The following is an 11992-nucleotide window of genomic DNA, read 5'->3' as shown; positions in this document are numbered from 1 at the left end:
AGCAAAATTATTCAAATTAAGCAATTTTTGTAGAGGTTAAAGATAAAAGTCAATGGTTTACTAAATCCAACATCAGATAAATATTATATGAACACGTGTCTGGTACCAGTTAAGTCACTTAAGAATAGGATCTATCTCTAGATTCAACTCAATGTACTTTATATTGTACATTTCATTCATCCTTTTTACCAAAAAATACAAATAAAATATTTAACTAAAACAATACTACATTTTCATCTGACAATAACAGTTCAATTCACTAAAGCAAAATATAAACTTTACAAGAAAATTACAGATTTTATCATATTGCAAAATAGCAAGGTGAGATGTCAATTTCATTCTCAAGGAAAATAAAAAAGTTATCTGTTCTAATACACTGATGAAGGGGGTTGGTGCTTTGTGTCGTGGGGAATCTCCCAGGGTTTGTGGACGGAGATGTCATATTTGCTCTTACACTCTGATTCACAAAGCTGCAAGAGTGTAGAGTGTTGAGTAGGCACGCATCAAGACAGGCAGAGATTTGCACATCCGAGCATCAAAGACAGGATACCTTCATCAGGCTAACGGTAAGCAGCAGACTGCACGTGTAATTATTTTTCAATCATTATAATTTATTTGACTATTTAGATTTTAATATGTTCATGTACTTTCATCTGTGTATGTGCAATTGCATTAGTGTTTCTCAGTTTTAAATGACAGAGGCAAAGAGCATGTTCTTTTGTTCAATGCAACTCAGAATAATAGATTCAGACTGTCAAGGTCTTGTTGTTAAACAAAAGTAGTTGCATTATAATTTCATCCTAGTTAAGTTGCATTGCCCTGTCTATTGATAAAATATATTTAGCAATTCAAAAGTAAGTTTCTCAGTCCATTGTTATGTCACATAATCAACATTAGAAAATGCTACTGACATTATATAACACACTCAAGTGAGTTTTCAGCTAGATGCTTTGCCACACACACCTTGTTGGTTTCACCCAGTAAATATTTTGTTATCCTCCAGCTAAAGACACGTGTCTGTTTTATTTATTGTCACTTTGTTTTCCTTACATGCTACAGCACCCCTCAGACATCAAGGATCATGGCACTTTCAGGGATGATGAGAGACGAGGACATCAAGGCTGCAGTCCAGGCTTGTCAAGGTGAGACAGGCACCATTCACACACACACACACACATACATGCACACGCACACATAAGCATAATCATGAATACACACAATAGAACACAAACACAGATAGATCCACTCCCAGTCTCATGAGGTTATTTACCTGTTTGGTGGGGGAAGGGTGTATCCAGGTAACCAGGCAGCCAGAGGGCTAGGGAGCAGTTACTACCCAGATACCACAGTGTTTATGGCGAGTTCTCAGGAGAAGACCAAATCACGCCAACCATGCAGACTTCACAGCCCACCAGCACTTAATTATTTATCTCCAAGCATTACATCTGCTTCAGAGGGCAGCCAAAGCACACTATCTAGAATAAACCCAAATGTCAAGTGTATGTTCACTTTAATTCAGAACACCATCACCTTTTATTCTTGTTTGTTTAATGACAGCACTTATTACATGATTACTTACTGTGCAATCCTTTTTTAATCAAAATAGCTGAGGAGATGTCATGCTGTGAGTGACACTGCGAGTAAATAGTGAATACATGAATTTGTTTCAAGTCATATCTTCACAGTCTCATTCACATGTCAATGGATTGCCTGAGGTATGGTGTGTTTGCTGGAGTGTTCAGATTGCATAATGTAAAGTAGTTTTACAATGTTGATGGGCTCAGTGACAGTAAAATGCTGGAGGTGGTGTATTGGTAAATGTCAGCAGTAGTAAAATGAAAGTCACTTGAGCACATGAGTAAATGTGACATTTCTCTATTCATCTCTCTACTCCTTCTGTGTTCCATTCTCATGCTCTCACTCTCCCCGCACATCTTTCATTCACTCTCTCCACTTTCCCCCACAGCTCCAGGCACATTCGACTACAAGTCATTCTTTGCACAAGTAGGTCTGAGTGACAGGCCTGAGGTTGATGGCCAGAAAGTGTTCACAGTCCTGGACCAGGACCAGAGTGGATACATAGAGGAGGAGGAGCTTAAGTAAGATTTGACCCAAATGAGGCTGAGGGTCATGGGTGTGGAAGTGACAATAGGTGTGTTCGACATCGGCTGCATGAAACGACCGGCAAGAGTTGTCGCTTGCAGTCGGGGAGGAGTTAACGGATCCGTAAAGTCGGACATTGCAGCTTCTCGTGGTTTGCTGCGTTGACTTCAGTCATGGCCGATCAAGCGCTGTTTGCTTACTTTATCGTTGACGAACTGCATGGTCACGAATTTAATTGTTTTCGTATCATAACTTGCACGAACCAGTGCACTGAAATGTGTCATTTTATTATGTATTGGGCTATGTTAAACTCTTTCTCCAATCTGCAGATTGATAATACAAACATAACTCAATTAAACTTAGTCTTTCCTTTAGTGAAGAGGCGGACTAAAACCCTTTCTTCAACAATAGTAGGCTATCGCAGTCTGTCAATGAAGGCAAATATTGAATTCAATTGTACCGTTTGTTCCGTATCCGTAAAACACACGTCAAAGTTGTCGTGTGAGAGTCTGGGCATCATGAAATAGCTGTGTCGTAATTAGAACTCGTGCAGTTGTTCTTGAGAAAATATGCTCGGCTACACAGCCGGCAGTTCTCTATGGAAGCAAATCGTTACCAAAATTCAAATGCAAATGCATTTCCAGAAATGCATTTGCATTTTAAGAATGTGGCTGCATTATTTGACTCATAAATGAAATTAGTAATCACTCATCCTATTTGCATTTTAATTTTCTTCTTCAAGAGTGCTCAATCTTTCACTTAATTAAAATGAAAAAGAAATAAACATTTGAGATTTAATTTTCAAAACATGCCCCAGCAAATAGATACCAAAATTCAATTTGAAATGTAAAATGTGAAAATTAAAATGCATTTCCAGAAATGCATTTTCATTTTAAGAAGGTGGCTGCAAAATCGTGACCACAATTCAAATTCAAATGCATTTCCAGAAATGCATTTTCATTTTCAAGAACGTGGCTGCTAAATCGTGGCCACAATTCAAATTCAAATGCATTTCCAGAAATGCATTTTCATTTTAAGAACGTGGCTGCAAAATCGTGACCACAATTCAAATTCAAATGCATTTCCAGAAATGCATTTTCATTTTAAGAACGTGGCTGTAAAATCGTGACCACAATTCAAATTCAAATGCATTTGCAGAAATGCAAAATGAACGAAAAAGCATTCTGAGCGGCGCAGCAGAGTGACGTCAGTAGCCGCTCTTCTTCAGCTCCCTGCTGACCGAGCTATCCATCTTGTTCGGTAGGGGGCGGTGTGCACATCTGCATTGCATTACATTGCAAATGTGCCGGGAAATTGATTGAATTGCCGGGTCTTTAGAGCAGCGTTCCCCAACCGTGGGTCATTTCGTACCGGGCCGCACAAAAAAGAATTAATAACATTTCCTTTTAATTGATTATCAGAGTCTGAAAGACGTTTTATTCTGAAAAATGACCTGATTCTCTCCTTCTCCGCGGGCCTTTTCCCCTGAGCAAAAAAGCTCTGCAAAGACGTGTGTTTACTCATTTTTTAGCAAGTTTGTGGGCTTTATTGAACGGTATCATGCGCGTCTCTTCCTCTTGACACATGACAAGTGATAGTTACCACTCAACGAAGCCTGTTTGAGACAACAACTCTATCGGTGTTTTGGATGAAGGCTATCCTGAGATCGCCACTAAAGCACTGAAAACCCTGCTTCCATTTCCAACATCAAGCGGGATTTTCTGCCGTGACAGCAATCAAACAAAATTATGGAATAGGCCTGAACTGGATATAACGCACTTCGGGTGTCACTGTCGTAGCTTATAGTCACACACAACAGTGGGACTGACACATCGAAAGCTAGCTAGTAACAATATAACGATGGAAAACCAGGCTAAGAAACTTAAAGATGGGTCAATTGAAAAAACGGCTGTTTATTTTACATAACACTTCAAAAACAAATTTTCGCTCAAATCAGCTAAACTATTTTTCTCGCGCGCTCGCATTAGGTGTGGAAGTCACTAACTAGGATCCCAGAATGTACATGCATTAGCAGCGCAGCTGTCCAGGGCCTATCTTTCCTCCAAGTCCGTTCTGCCGGTCCGTGAAAATATGTCTTACATGAAAGCGGTCCGTGGCGCAAAAAAGGTTGGGGACCGCTGCTTTAGAGGACGCATCACAACCATGGCGCTCCCTCAAATTGTGCTAATTCTAACACTGTTAGAATTAAAATAGCTAATAGAAATAGCTAATTAGAATTAGCTGAACAGGTAGAATCTAATAATATATCTGAGTCTGATGCCCGTGACCGAGTAGAACAAGTCATAGAGAGCTTGGCTGCATACTCTGCCGTCACAGATTTACACATTAATAGTAGCTCTGCCACTGTTTTAGTCATTGTTTGACATCAAGTTGTTCAGTCTGTGATGCGTCCTCTAAAGACCCGGCAATTCAATCAATTTCCCGGCACATTTGCAATGTAATGCAATGCAGATGTGCACACCGCTCCCTACCGAACAAGGGTAGGGAGCGGGGTCAGCAGGGAGCTGAAGAAGAGCGGCTACTGACGTCACTCTGCTGCGCCGCTCAGAATGCTTTTTCGTTCATTTTGCATTTCTGCAAATGCATTTGAATTTGAATTGTGGTCACGATTTTACAGCCACGTTCTTAAAATGAAAATGCATTTTTGGAAATGCATTTGAATTTGAATTGTGGTCACGATTTTGCAGCCACGTTCTTAAAATGAAAATGCATTTTTGGAAATGCATTTGAATTTGAATTGTGGTCACGATTTTGCAGCCACGTTCTTAAAATGAAAATGCATTTCTGGAAATGCATTTGAATTTGAATTGTGGTCACGATTTAGCAGCCACGTTCTTAAAATGAAAATGCATTTCTGGAAATGCATTTGAATTGTGGTCACGATTTTGCAGCCACGTTCTTAAAATGAAAATGCATTTCTGGAAATGCATTTGAATTTGAATTGTGGTCATGATTTTTCAGCCACGTTCTTAAAATTAAAATGCATTTCTGGAAATTTTTAATTTTCAAATTTTACATTTCAAATTGAATTTTGGTATCTATTTGCTGGGGCATGTTTTGAAAATTAAATCTCAAATGTCTATTTCTTTTTCATTTTAATTAAGTGAAAGATTGAGCACTCTTGAAGAAGAAAATTAAAATGCAAATAGGATGATTGATTACTAATTTCATTTATGAGTCAAATAATGCAGCCACATTCTTAAAATGCAATGCATTTCTGGAAATGCATTTGAATTTTGGTAACGATTTGCTTCCATAGTTCTCACGGTACTTTGATGGATACGTCACAGTGACCTAGCCTCGGCGCCGTCTCAAGGCGGACAAAAAGTCTAACCAGAATTCACTGTTTCAAGCAAGCCCCCACCCCTCGCCCCTCGGCTTGAAGCAACGGCCCCGGTGGATGTAGGTGGTATTGCATGTCGTGTTTGACTTCCGACTCTGCCGGTCGTTTTTATTCTATTAACTCCAGTCAACATTTACAAAACTATCTCCCCCAATAATTTTTGTTCGATTCTCGAACCTGGCTCATACTACTAGCTTTTTCATAGAAGAATTTTTCCTGATTTTTGCTAAGTTTGAAACCAATCCGAAATGGGTAAACTAGCACCCCATTTATTTGCTTACGTCAATAAAAGTTGCCTGCAAATGTGCTCGCGGATACTAACAGGGCACGAGCACAAAAGTTCACATTGGCCGATAGCCGATTTACCTGGAGCTGAAAGAAATGGCTTGAGTTGCCTGCCCTGTTGTAGCAAGTTTAGCAAATGGTTGTCACACATACATGAAATGTTGTTAATATAGTTTATTCCCGTTATTTTAAAATAGATTTGATTTTTCGTAAAAACGTTCATGACATGATGGCAAATATTATATTATGTTAAGCGTGAGCATAGATTGTACTTTAATTGATAACCACAATAGGAAATTATATATATATTTAAATAATATTAGTCTTGCCTTCAGAAGCTTTTGTTAAACACACTCATTATTCTTTTTTTTATCCTGTCAAAGCCAGACTGCTTTTGTGGGACAATGAAGGTCCTCAGTGAATGTTTCACCCCCACTTATATCTGATGGAAACGTCTTGTATATAGTTCTGTTAATATGCCCCTTTCAAAGGCACGTTCAATAAAGTAGATTATATTTTAGACACACTTCTCAATTTATTACATTATTACCAAGTCTTGTTAGATCACGTTATATCCATTAATAGGCGTTTGGGTTAGGGTTAACCCTACAATACCAATTGGTTTTGTAGGTTGAACATATAAAACACAAGCCACATTTCTACACTGATGTTAAATTGAAGGCAGTGTGATTTTCGTGACATTTCGTTTGAATATAAAGTTGACAGTAAGCTATGGTAAGTCTGCATTATGGAAGATTTCTGTTACAAAAATAACTATTAAGCTTTCTTTGCCTGGCGAGAACAACGACGGAGCTAAGTGTTCACGTTAACAGTTTATTTAATCCGATACAATGCGTTGGAAATCATACTCAAATCACGAAGAAAAACAACAACATATGTGATGAGTTCCATCTAGAATAGCCCTATATTTAGCCCTATAGCCTATTTCTAAAAAACAAGTGAAAGGAATACTATACAGTGACAGCATACATTTCCGTAAAGTTTGCATCATGTCTCTGATTCTTATCGGACTTGTACCCCATTCTGCCACTGCAATGCCTTAGCTCACACGCTCGCAACCATATCTATGCTCGCGACTGGTTGTCGCAAAGTATGACGTGTACAGCTAGTTGCAAGCGTGCACGAGGTCTCGGAGCTAGGGAAAAAAAGAGCCACTGTTTAAAGCTAGACCGGAAGAGTCGGAAGTGGAAAGATGGCGCGGTCCAGTTTCGTACTCTCGCTTGCCTCACTGCGCCACTGAGCACTTTTCATAGAAATGAATGGGGACGCCATCTTGGAAGACAAAAGTTGCTTCCTCTAGTTATATTAACTCTATGGTTTCAAGTCAGCCGCCTGCAGCCGGCTGAAGCGCTGCATGAAGTCAGTTCATGTCGAACGCACCTAGTGTCTTAACCAGCATTCACTGCTTCATGTAGGCCAGCTGCATCCGGCTGTCGGCGCCGCGGGCGCTGCATGAAGTTGAACACACCTATTGTGATTACATCACCATGAACTATGAGACAACTTTGCCAAAAAGAAATAAAGTCTGGCAAAAATGATGTTCATTAATATTCATTTGAGTTCTCTGCCACATTTGTAAGATTTTTCCTGCAGAACTTCTCCTCGGGAGCCAGGGAACTCACCGTGACTGAGACCAAGACCCTGCTGTCAGCGGGAGACAGAGATGGGGATGGCAAGATCGGAATGGAAGGTACATTTACTTTCCCCCATTGTCATCAGAACCAACTGCAAGAGATTGAAACAGCATCACGATATACTGTATCTCTAACGTTCAAGCAAATTAAATGTATAAACATGATAACAAATTATGAAATGGTGTACATATTAAATGTGACAAAGGTGTTAAGGCCTGTAAGCATGTATACTTTTGTGTTGTGCCTCTCAAAGCCTAATGTCATCTTCATTCTGTTGTTCTTTTTCCAGAGTTCTGCGCTTTGCTGAAATGAAGGTTCCCTTCTCATCATGGTTGTCTATTTTTCTTCTGTAACCTTTTACAATGTAACAATTTGTAACCTGTTACAATGTAACCTTTTACAATGTATGGAACCCCAAACACCTCTCTTGTTGAATGGAAGGATTACCAACTCAGCAAATACTTGACTGACACTGTCTCTAGTTTGGTGTTTTGGAGCACTAGTCCCTAGGCAAACATAATTATCGACTTAGATGTGCATTATATTGAACATTTGATCAATTAAGCAACTGGAATAATTTAATAAAAATTTTAGAAACCCCTAATGTCTCTTAGTTTTTGTTCACACTGTATGAAAAATGAAATTATTAATTAGATATAAAATGTACACAATATTGATTTTATGTATAGCACCTTGAGCTACAATTCTTGTATGAAATGTGCTATATAAATAAAGTCTTACAATAGGTTCTCTTTTTTGTCTGTGTACAAGAGGAGATACTCTGAATATGATGATATAAGCAAAGTGGCCATAGGCAGTCATGCTACATTTATCACGGCAGCAGCTAGTGAGATGCTCTGGCTTGATTTGAGTGAAGCACGCAATCACGGACAGTGCCAAGGCCCTCCAAATGCCAGGGAGTGAATCAGAGAACAGTATTAATACTTTGCGCAGCAGTGAATCACAGTAAAGTACTATGATAGTAAGATACCATGATGACAGTTGGATGAGCCCTCAAGAATCACTTTGTTTACATTTCATGCCATGTTAATTCAGCTTTTTCTAAGATTTAATGTATGCAGTAGTACACAATTAACCTTTTGTAGAGTGTCTGCAGATAACATAAAGTCATCAGAAATGCATTCGTTTTCAAGCAATAAATGTGACATACAGTACTTACTGTACATAGGATATACAGTAGCTATACTGCCTTCTGCTGGAGAGGTGTCAAAGTAATCAGTCTGATTGGTCGGATTTAGTTCTAATATGTGATCAATCAGTGGTGGACTCAGTGGTGGCTATCTGAGGGACAAGGGCGAAACAAATGAAAAGAGCACCAGCTGCATAAGGTGGGGCACAGGGGCATAGGCCCCTCATTAGAGCTACTCATCTTTTTTTTCTAAGCTTGCTGCGTACAAGAAGTGTGCAATACAATGAACTATACAAACTTTCCTTGCTTAACCCACTATATGTACAGGTCAGGTTTGATATCAGCTTAAGCAGGGATATCAATAGTAATGCGAGCGTGCGAAGCGCGAAATGCATTTTTTTAACGCAATAATAAGGTTCATGTAATATAATACGTTGGACTCATGATGCTATGTTTGAGTCAAAATAAGATGCATGTTTTCTCCACTGGTAGGGTACCCTAGAGAGCACGGCATTATGTTTTATCCACTGAAAGGGCGTCCCCCCCCCCTCCCCGTGCGTAAAGGCACGTAAATATGCCGGAGCTCGTTTCAAAAACACTACCAATAACGACGAAATATTCAGACCAATTCAATTCAATAAAATATATTAATTCAATAGAAGATATATCTAAAGTTAGAACCGGCCAAAAAATCGCTTTAGTTCGCTTTGCACTCACTACAAGGCCATAGCTAAGTTGTTAACCTGAGAACAAATAAACAGCTAGTGTTCTGGTGACATTGCGTAAAACGCTGCATGGAAGAACTGACACTGGAGTATGGCCATCAGTTTTAGGAACCAGCCAATGCTGTTCTAGTTCACACACATAAATAGGCTTCCTGTGGGATTCTTTCCATTGCCTAAGTAAGGACATGGATCATGTACTAAGATTACCAGGCCATCAGCTTTGATGAGAGAAACATTTAGCTGCATTTGCACTACAGATGCTATGGTGGGCCTATTGAACAGGGCAACAATTGCATGCATGGATGGTTGATCCCGGAGTAAATTACACACAGGAATTTCTGCAACCCCATCAAAGACTGCAGTCCTGGTGTTCTCCCGTTAACATTTAACTGTTCATTTATCTGGCAAATGAATTCGAACGAACGTTTCTCATCCTGACAACATGCCAAAAGATATGATTTATATCACGAAGGTACATTCAATTGTCTGTATATTGAAATAAATAAATACAACTTAATCAATAGCGTTAGTAGCCTATCATCAGTAGAATGTTATCGTATTCCCTAGAAACAGAAACCAATCTACAGTGACTGCTGTAAAGGGGTAATGGCCTATGTGCCTAAAATACTTTTAAATATTTTGAACATTTTTATCTCTGGGGTTAAATGACATCTCAAAAACAACAAATGTAAAATATTTTTGAACGCCACAAATCTTTTATGAATAGATGGCCAATGAAGTCACTCCACTTAGATTACATGGTGTCTAACATGTCAATAAACCCTAACACATGAGATTTTGAGCATACTCATTTGTTCAACTAAATATAGTTTAAGACTAGTAGACACATTTTTTGAAAACCGTTGCATCTTGGTAGGCTACCTGATACTGAAACTCAAGTCTCTGTAAATGGTGTGGCTAGAGCATATATAAGCCAAAGAAAAGAGGTAAGGCAACCACTCGAGTCCAACTTTCCGGTTTTCACTCGCCTCAACGCAGAGCAAAGGTGAGTGGAATACGCGCATCCTGGGTTCGTGGGCGGAGGGCGCGAGTCGTTGATTGATTGCAGGTGCTTGGCGTTTAATGAGGATTCATTGAAACGACATTCCCTTGGAATATATCTGACTAGTGAATATGGAATCAGAATGGTTTTGGACAACCGGACAACTGGGGAGTCAGGTGGCTGAGCGGTGAGGGAATCGGGCTAGTAATCCGAAGGTTGCCAGTTCGATTCCCGGTCATGCCAACTGACGTTGTGTCCTTGGGCACTTAGGCACTTCACCCTACTTGCCTCGGGGGAATGTCCCTGTACTTACTGTAAGTCGCTCTGGATAAGAGCGTCTGCTAAATGACTAAATGTAAATGTAACTCAGTAAAAGTTGAAAGTAGGGAAATACATTGGAGGCCGTTTTAATTTTTTTAGTAGGCCTATAAAAAGCATCAATCCTGGATTCTTCTTTTTGTTTTGACAGTCTTTCAAATGAGGAATTGTTAAGTCAAGTTGTAAATTTGTCAAGATGCCTTCTTTAACTTGCAGCCTATCTGGGGCTTTGAATATGGAAGCAGCGTCACTTAATTGTTTTTCGTGAGGAGTATCCCTTGGAAAAGGTTGTTGATATTAACTTTAGCCTCCCTGCAAATGGAGTATAGTGCTGTGGAGCTTTTCAGTTGTAGATTCTAAGCTTGGTAACGAATAATTGATGAATGGTAGATTTTTTTATTTATCCTATGTATCTGGAATTTGCTGATGCAAAAATTTAGCAGTGTGTGAAATCGATCCCAATAACTGAGTTTACCCCATAGTATAATCCTGTTACTGGATCTCTGAAAAATGAGAAAGTAAATTTAGGCCATTAAAAACGCTGTGTGACCGCTGACTTTAGGACCAGCAGTAGCCTACCTTAAGGAGTCTATTATGGAAGGGAAATTTCACATTTGCATATCTTGCAGATTATTTACTATAAATTAAGCCTATCCACATTGACATCCATGTTTATTTTTTAGATAGAAGAAATGGCCTTTGCAGGACTTCTCAGTGATGCTGATATTAAAGCAGCCCTAGATGCTTGCTCAGGTAAGTCTTCATGCTGGATTCTCAATGTCCCATTCTAAAATCACTCTCTCTCTTTGTTTCTCAGTAAAGGAATAAAGAATCAAATCATGAGAAATTCCTGTTGCTATAAAACTAGGAATGCTGCAGAGAGCTAGTAGTGCCACCACTAATAACCCCTCTTTTTCTCTTCCCTCATCTGACAGCTGTCGACAGCTTTAGCTATAAGACCTTCTTTGCCAAGGTTGGGCTTTCTGCCAAGTCATCTGATGATGTCAAGAAGGCTTTCTTCATCATTGACCAGGACAAGAGTGGCTTCATTGAGGAGGATGAGCTCAAGTATGAATCTTTGGCTATCATCAAATGGTCTATTATTTCATTACTGAGAAGTCATGGATCAAGTCCATCTACTACATATCTGAACCTTTGATATTTAGATCTTTCTATGGTGTAAACCTCTAAGATTAATTTTGATTTAATAAGAAACCACATAAAAACCCCAATATGTATGAGATGGATGATGCTCTTGTCCCAGGGGAAACTAGCCCAACCACCCTCTCTCTCTTTCCACATAGGCTGTTCCTGCAGAACTTCTCTGCTGGTGCCAGAGCCCTCTCTGAAAATGAGACCAAGGCCTTCCTTGCTGCTGGTGATGCTGAT

General features: G+C 39.4%; 2 protein-coding genes and 1 long non-coding RNA gene across 3 annotated transcripts in view; 2 read left to right on the top strand and 1 right to left on the bottom strand.

Moving 5' to 3' along the window:
• Window positions 1–290: 290 nt before the first annotated feature.
• Window positions 291–8699, bottom strand: LOC134012271 (uncharacterized). Its single transcript, XR_009928544.1, has 4 exons — window positions 8588–8699; window positions 7396–7498; window positions 1051–1133; window positions 291–470 (listed from the first exon to the last, which is right to left on the bottom strand). It is a non-coding gene; the product is annotated as an uncharacterized LOC134012271 (long non-coding RNA).
• pvalb5 (parvalbumin 5) lies at window positions 465–7978 on the top strand. The gene is made up of 5 exons (XM_062452025.1): window positions 465–566; window positions 1060–1142; window positions 1967–2099; window positions 7354–7463; window positions 7697–7978. Exons 2-5 carry the CDS (start codon window positions 1082–1084, stop codon window positions 7717–7719), a joined length of 327 nt encoding a protein of 108 aa, XP_062308009.1. The 5' UTR covers window positions 465–566; window positions 1060–1081; the 3' UTR covers window positions 7720–7978.
• A 1509-nt stretch (window positions 8700–10208) lies between the features above and the next one.
• LOC134012259 (parvalbumin-2-like) overlaps window positions 10209–11992 on the top strand; it is a 2354-nt gene continuing 570 nt past the window's right edge. Inside the window, exons 1-4 of the mRNA XM_062452013.1 lie at window positions 10209–10288; window positions 11287–11356; window positions 11539–11671; window positions 11908–11992. The exon at window positions 11908–11992 is cut by the window's right edge and continues 25 nt beyond it. Coding sequence (XP_062307997.1) covers window positions 11296–11356; window positions 11539–11671; window positions 11908–11992 — 279 coding nt within the window. The 5' untranslated portion in view covers window positions 10209–10288; window positions 11287–11295. The remainder of the gene's footprint in view (window positions 10289–11286; window positions 11357–11538; window positions 11672–11907) is intronic.

This window comes from Osmerus eperlanus, chromosome 2, assembly GCF_963692335.1.
Source record: "Osmerus eperlanus chromosome 2, fOsmEpe2.1, whole genome shotgun sequence".
Taxonomy (NCBI): domain Eukaryota; kingdom Metazoa; phylum Chordata; class Actinopteri; order Osmeriformes; family Osmeridae; genus Osmerus; species Osmerus eperlanus.
Note: the sequence above shows the minus strand (reverse complement) of the source record. Positions and strands in the feature narration are given on the sequence as shown.

What these genes read in the sequence shown, in the direction of transcription:
- pvalb5 (XM_062452025.1), top strand. Translation starts at nt 1,082, where the DNA reads ATGGCACTTTCAGGGATGATGAGAGACGAGGACATCAAGGCTGCAGTC. An exon ending in ATAGAGGAGGAGGAGCTTAA is followed by an intron (nt 2,100 to 7,353) that starts GTAAGATTTGAC and finishes CACATTTGTAAG; the next exon opens with ATTTTTCCTGCAGAACTTCT. An exon ending in TGGCAAGATCGGAATGGAAG is followed by an intron (nt 7,464 to 7,696) that starts GTACATTTACTT and finishes TTCTTTTTCCAG; the next exon opens with AGTTCTGCGCTTTGCTGAAA.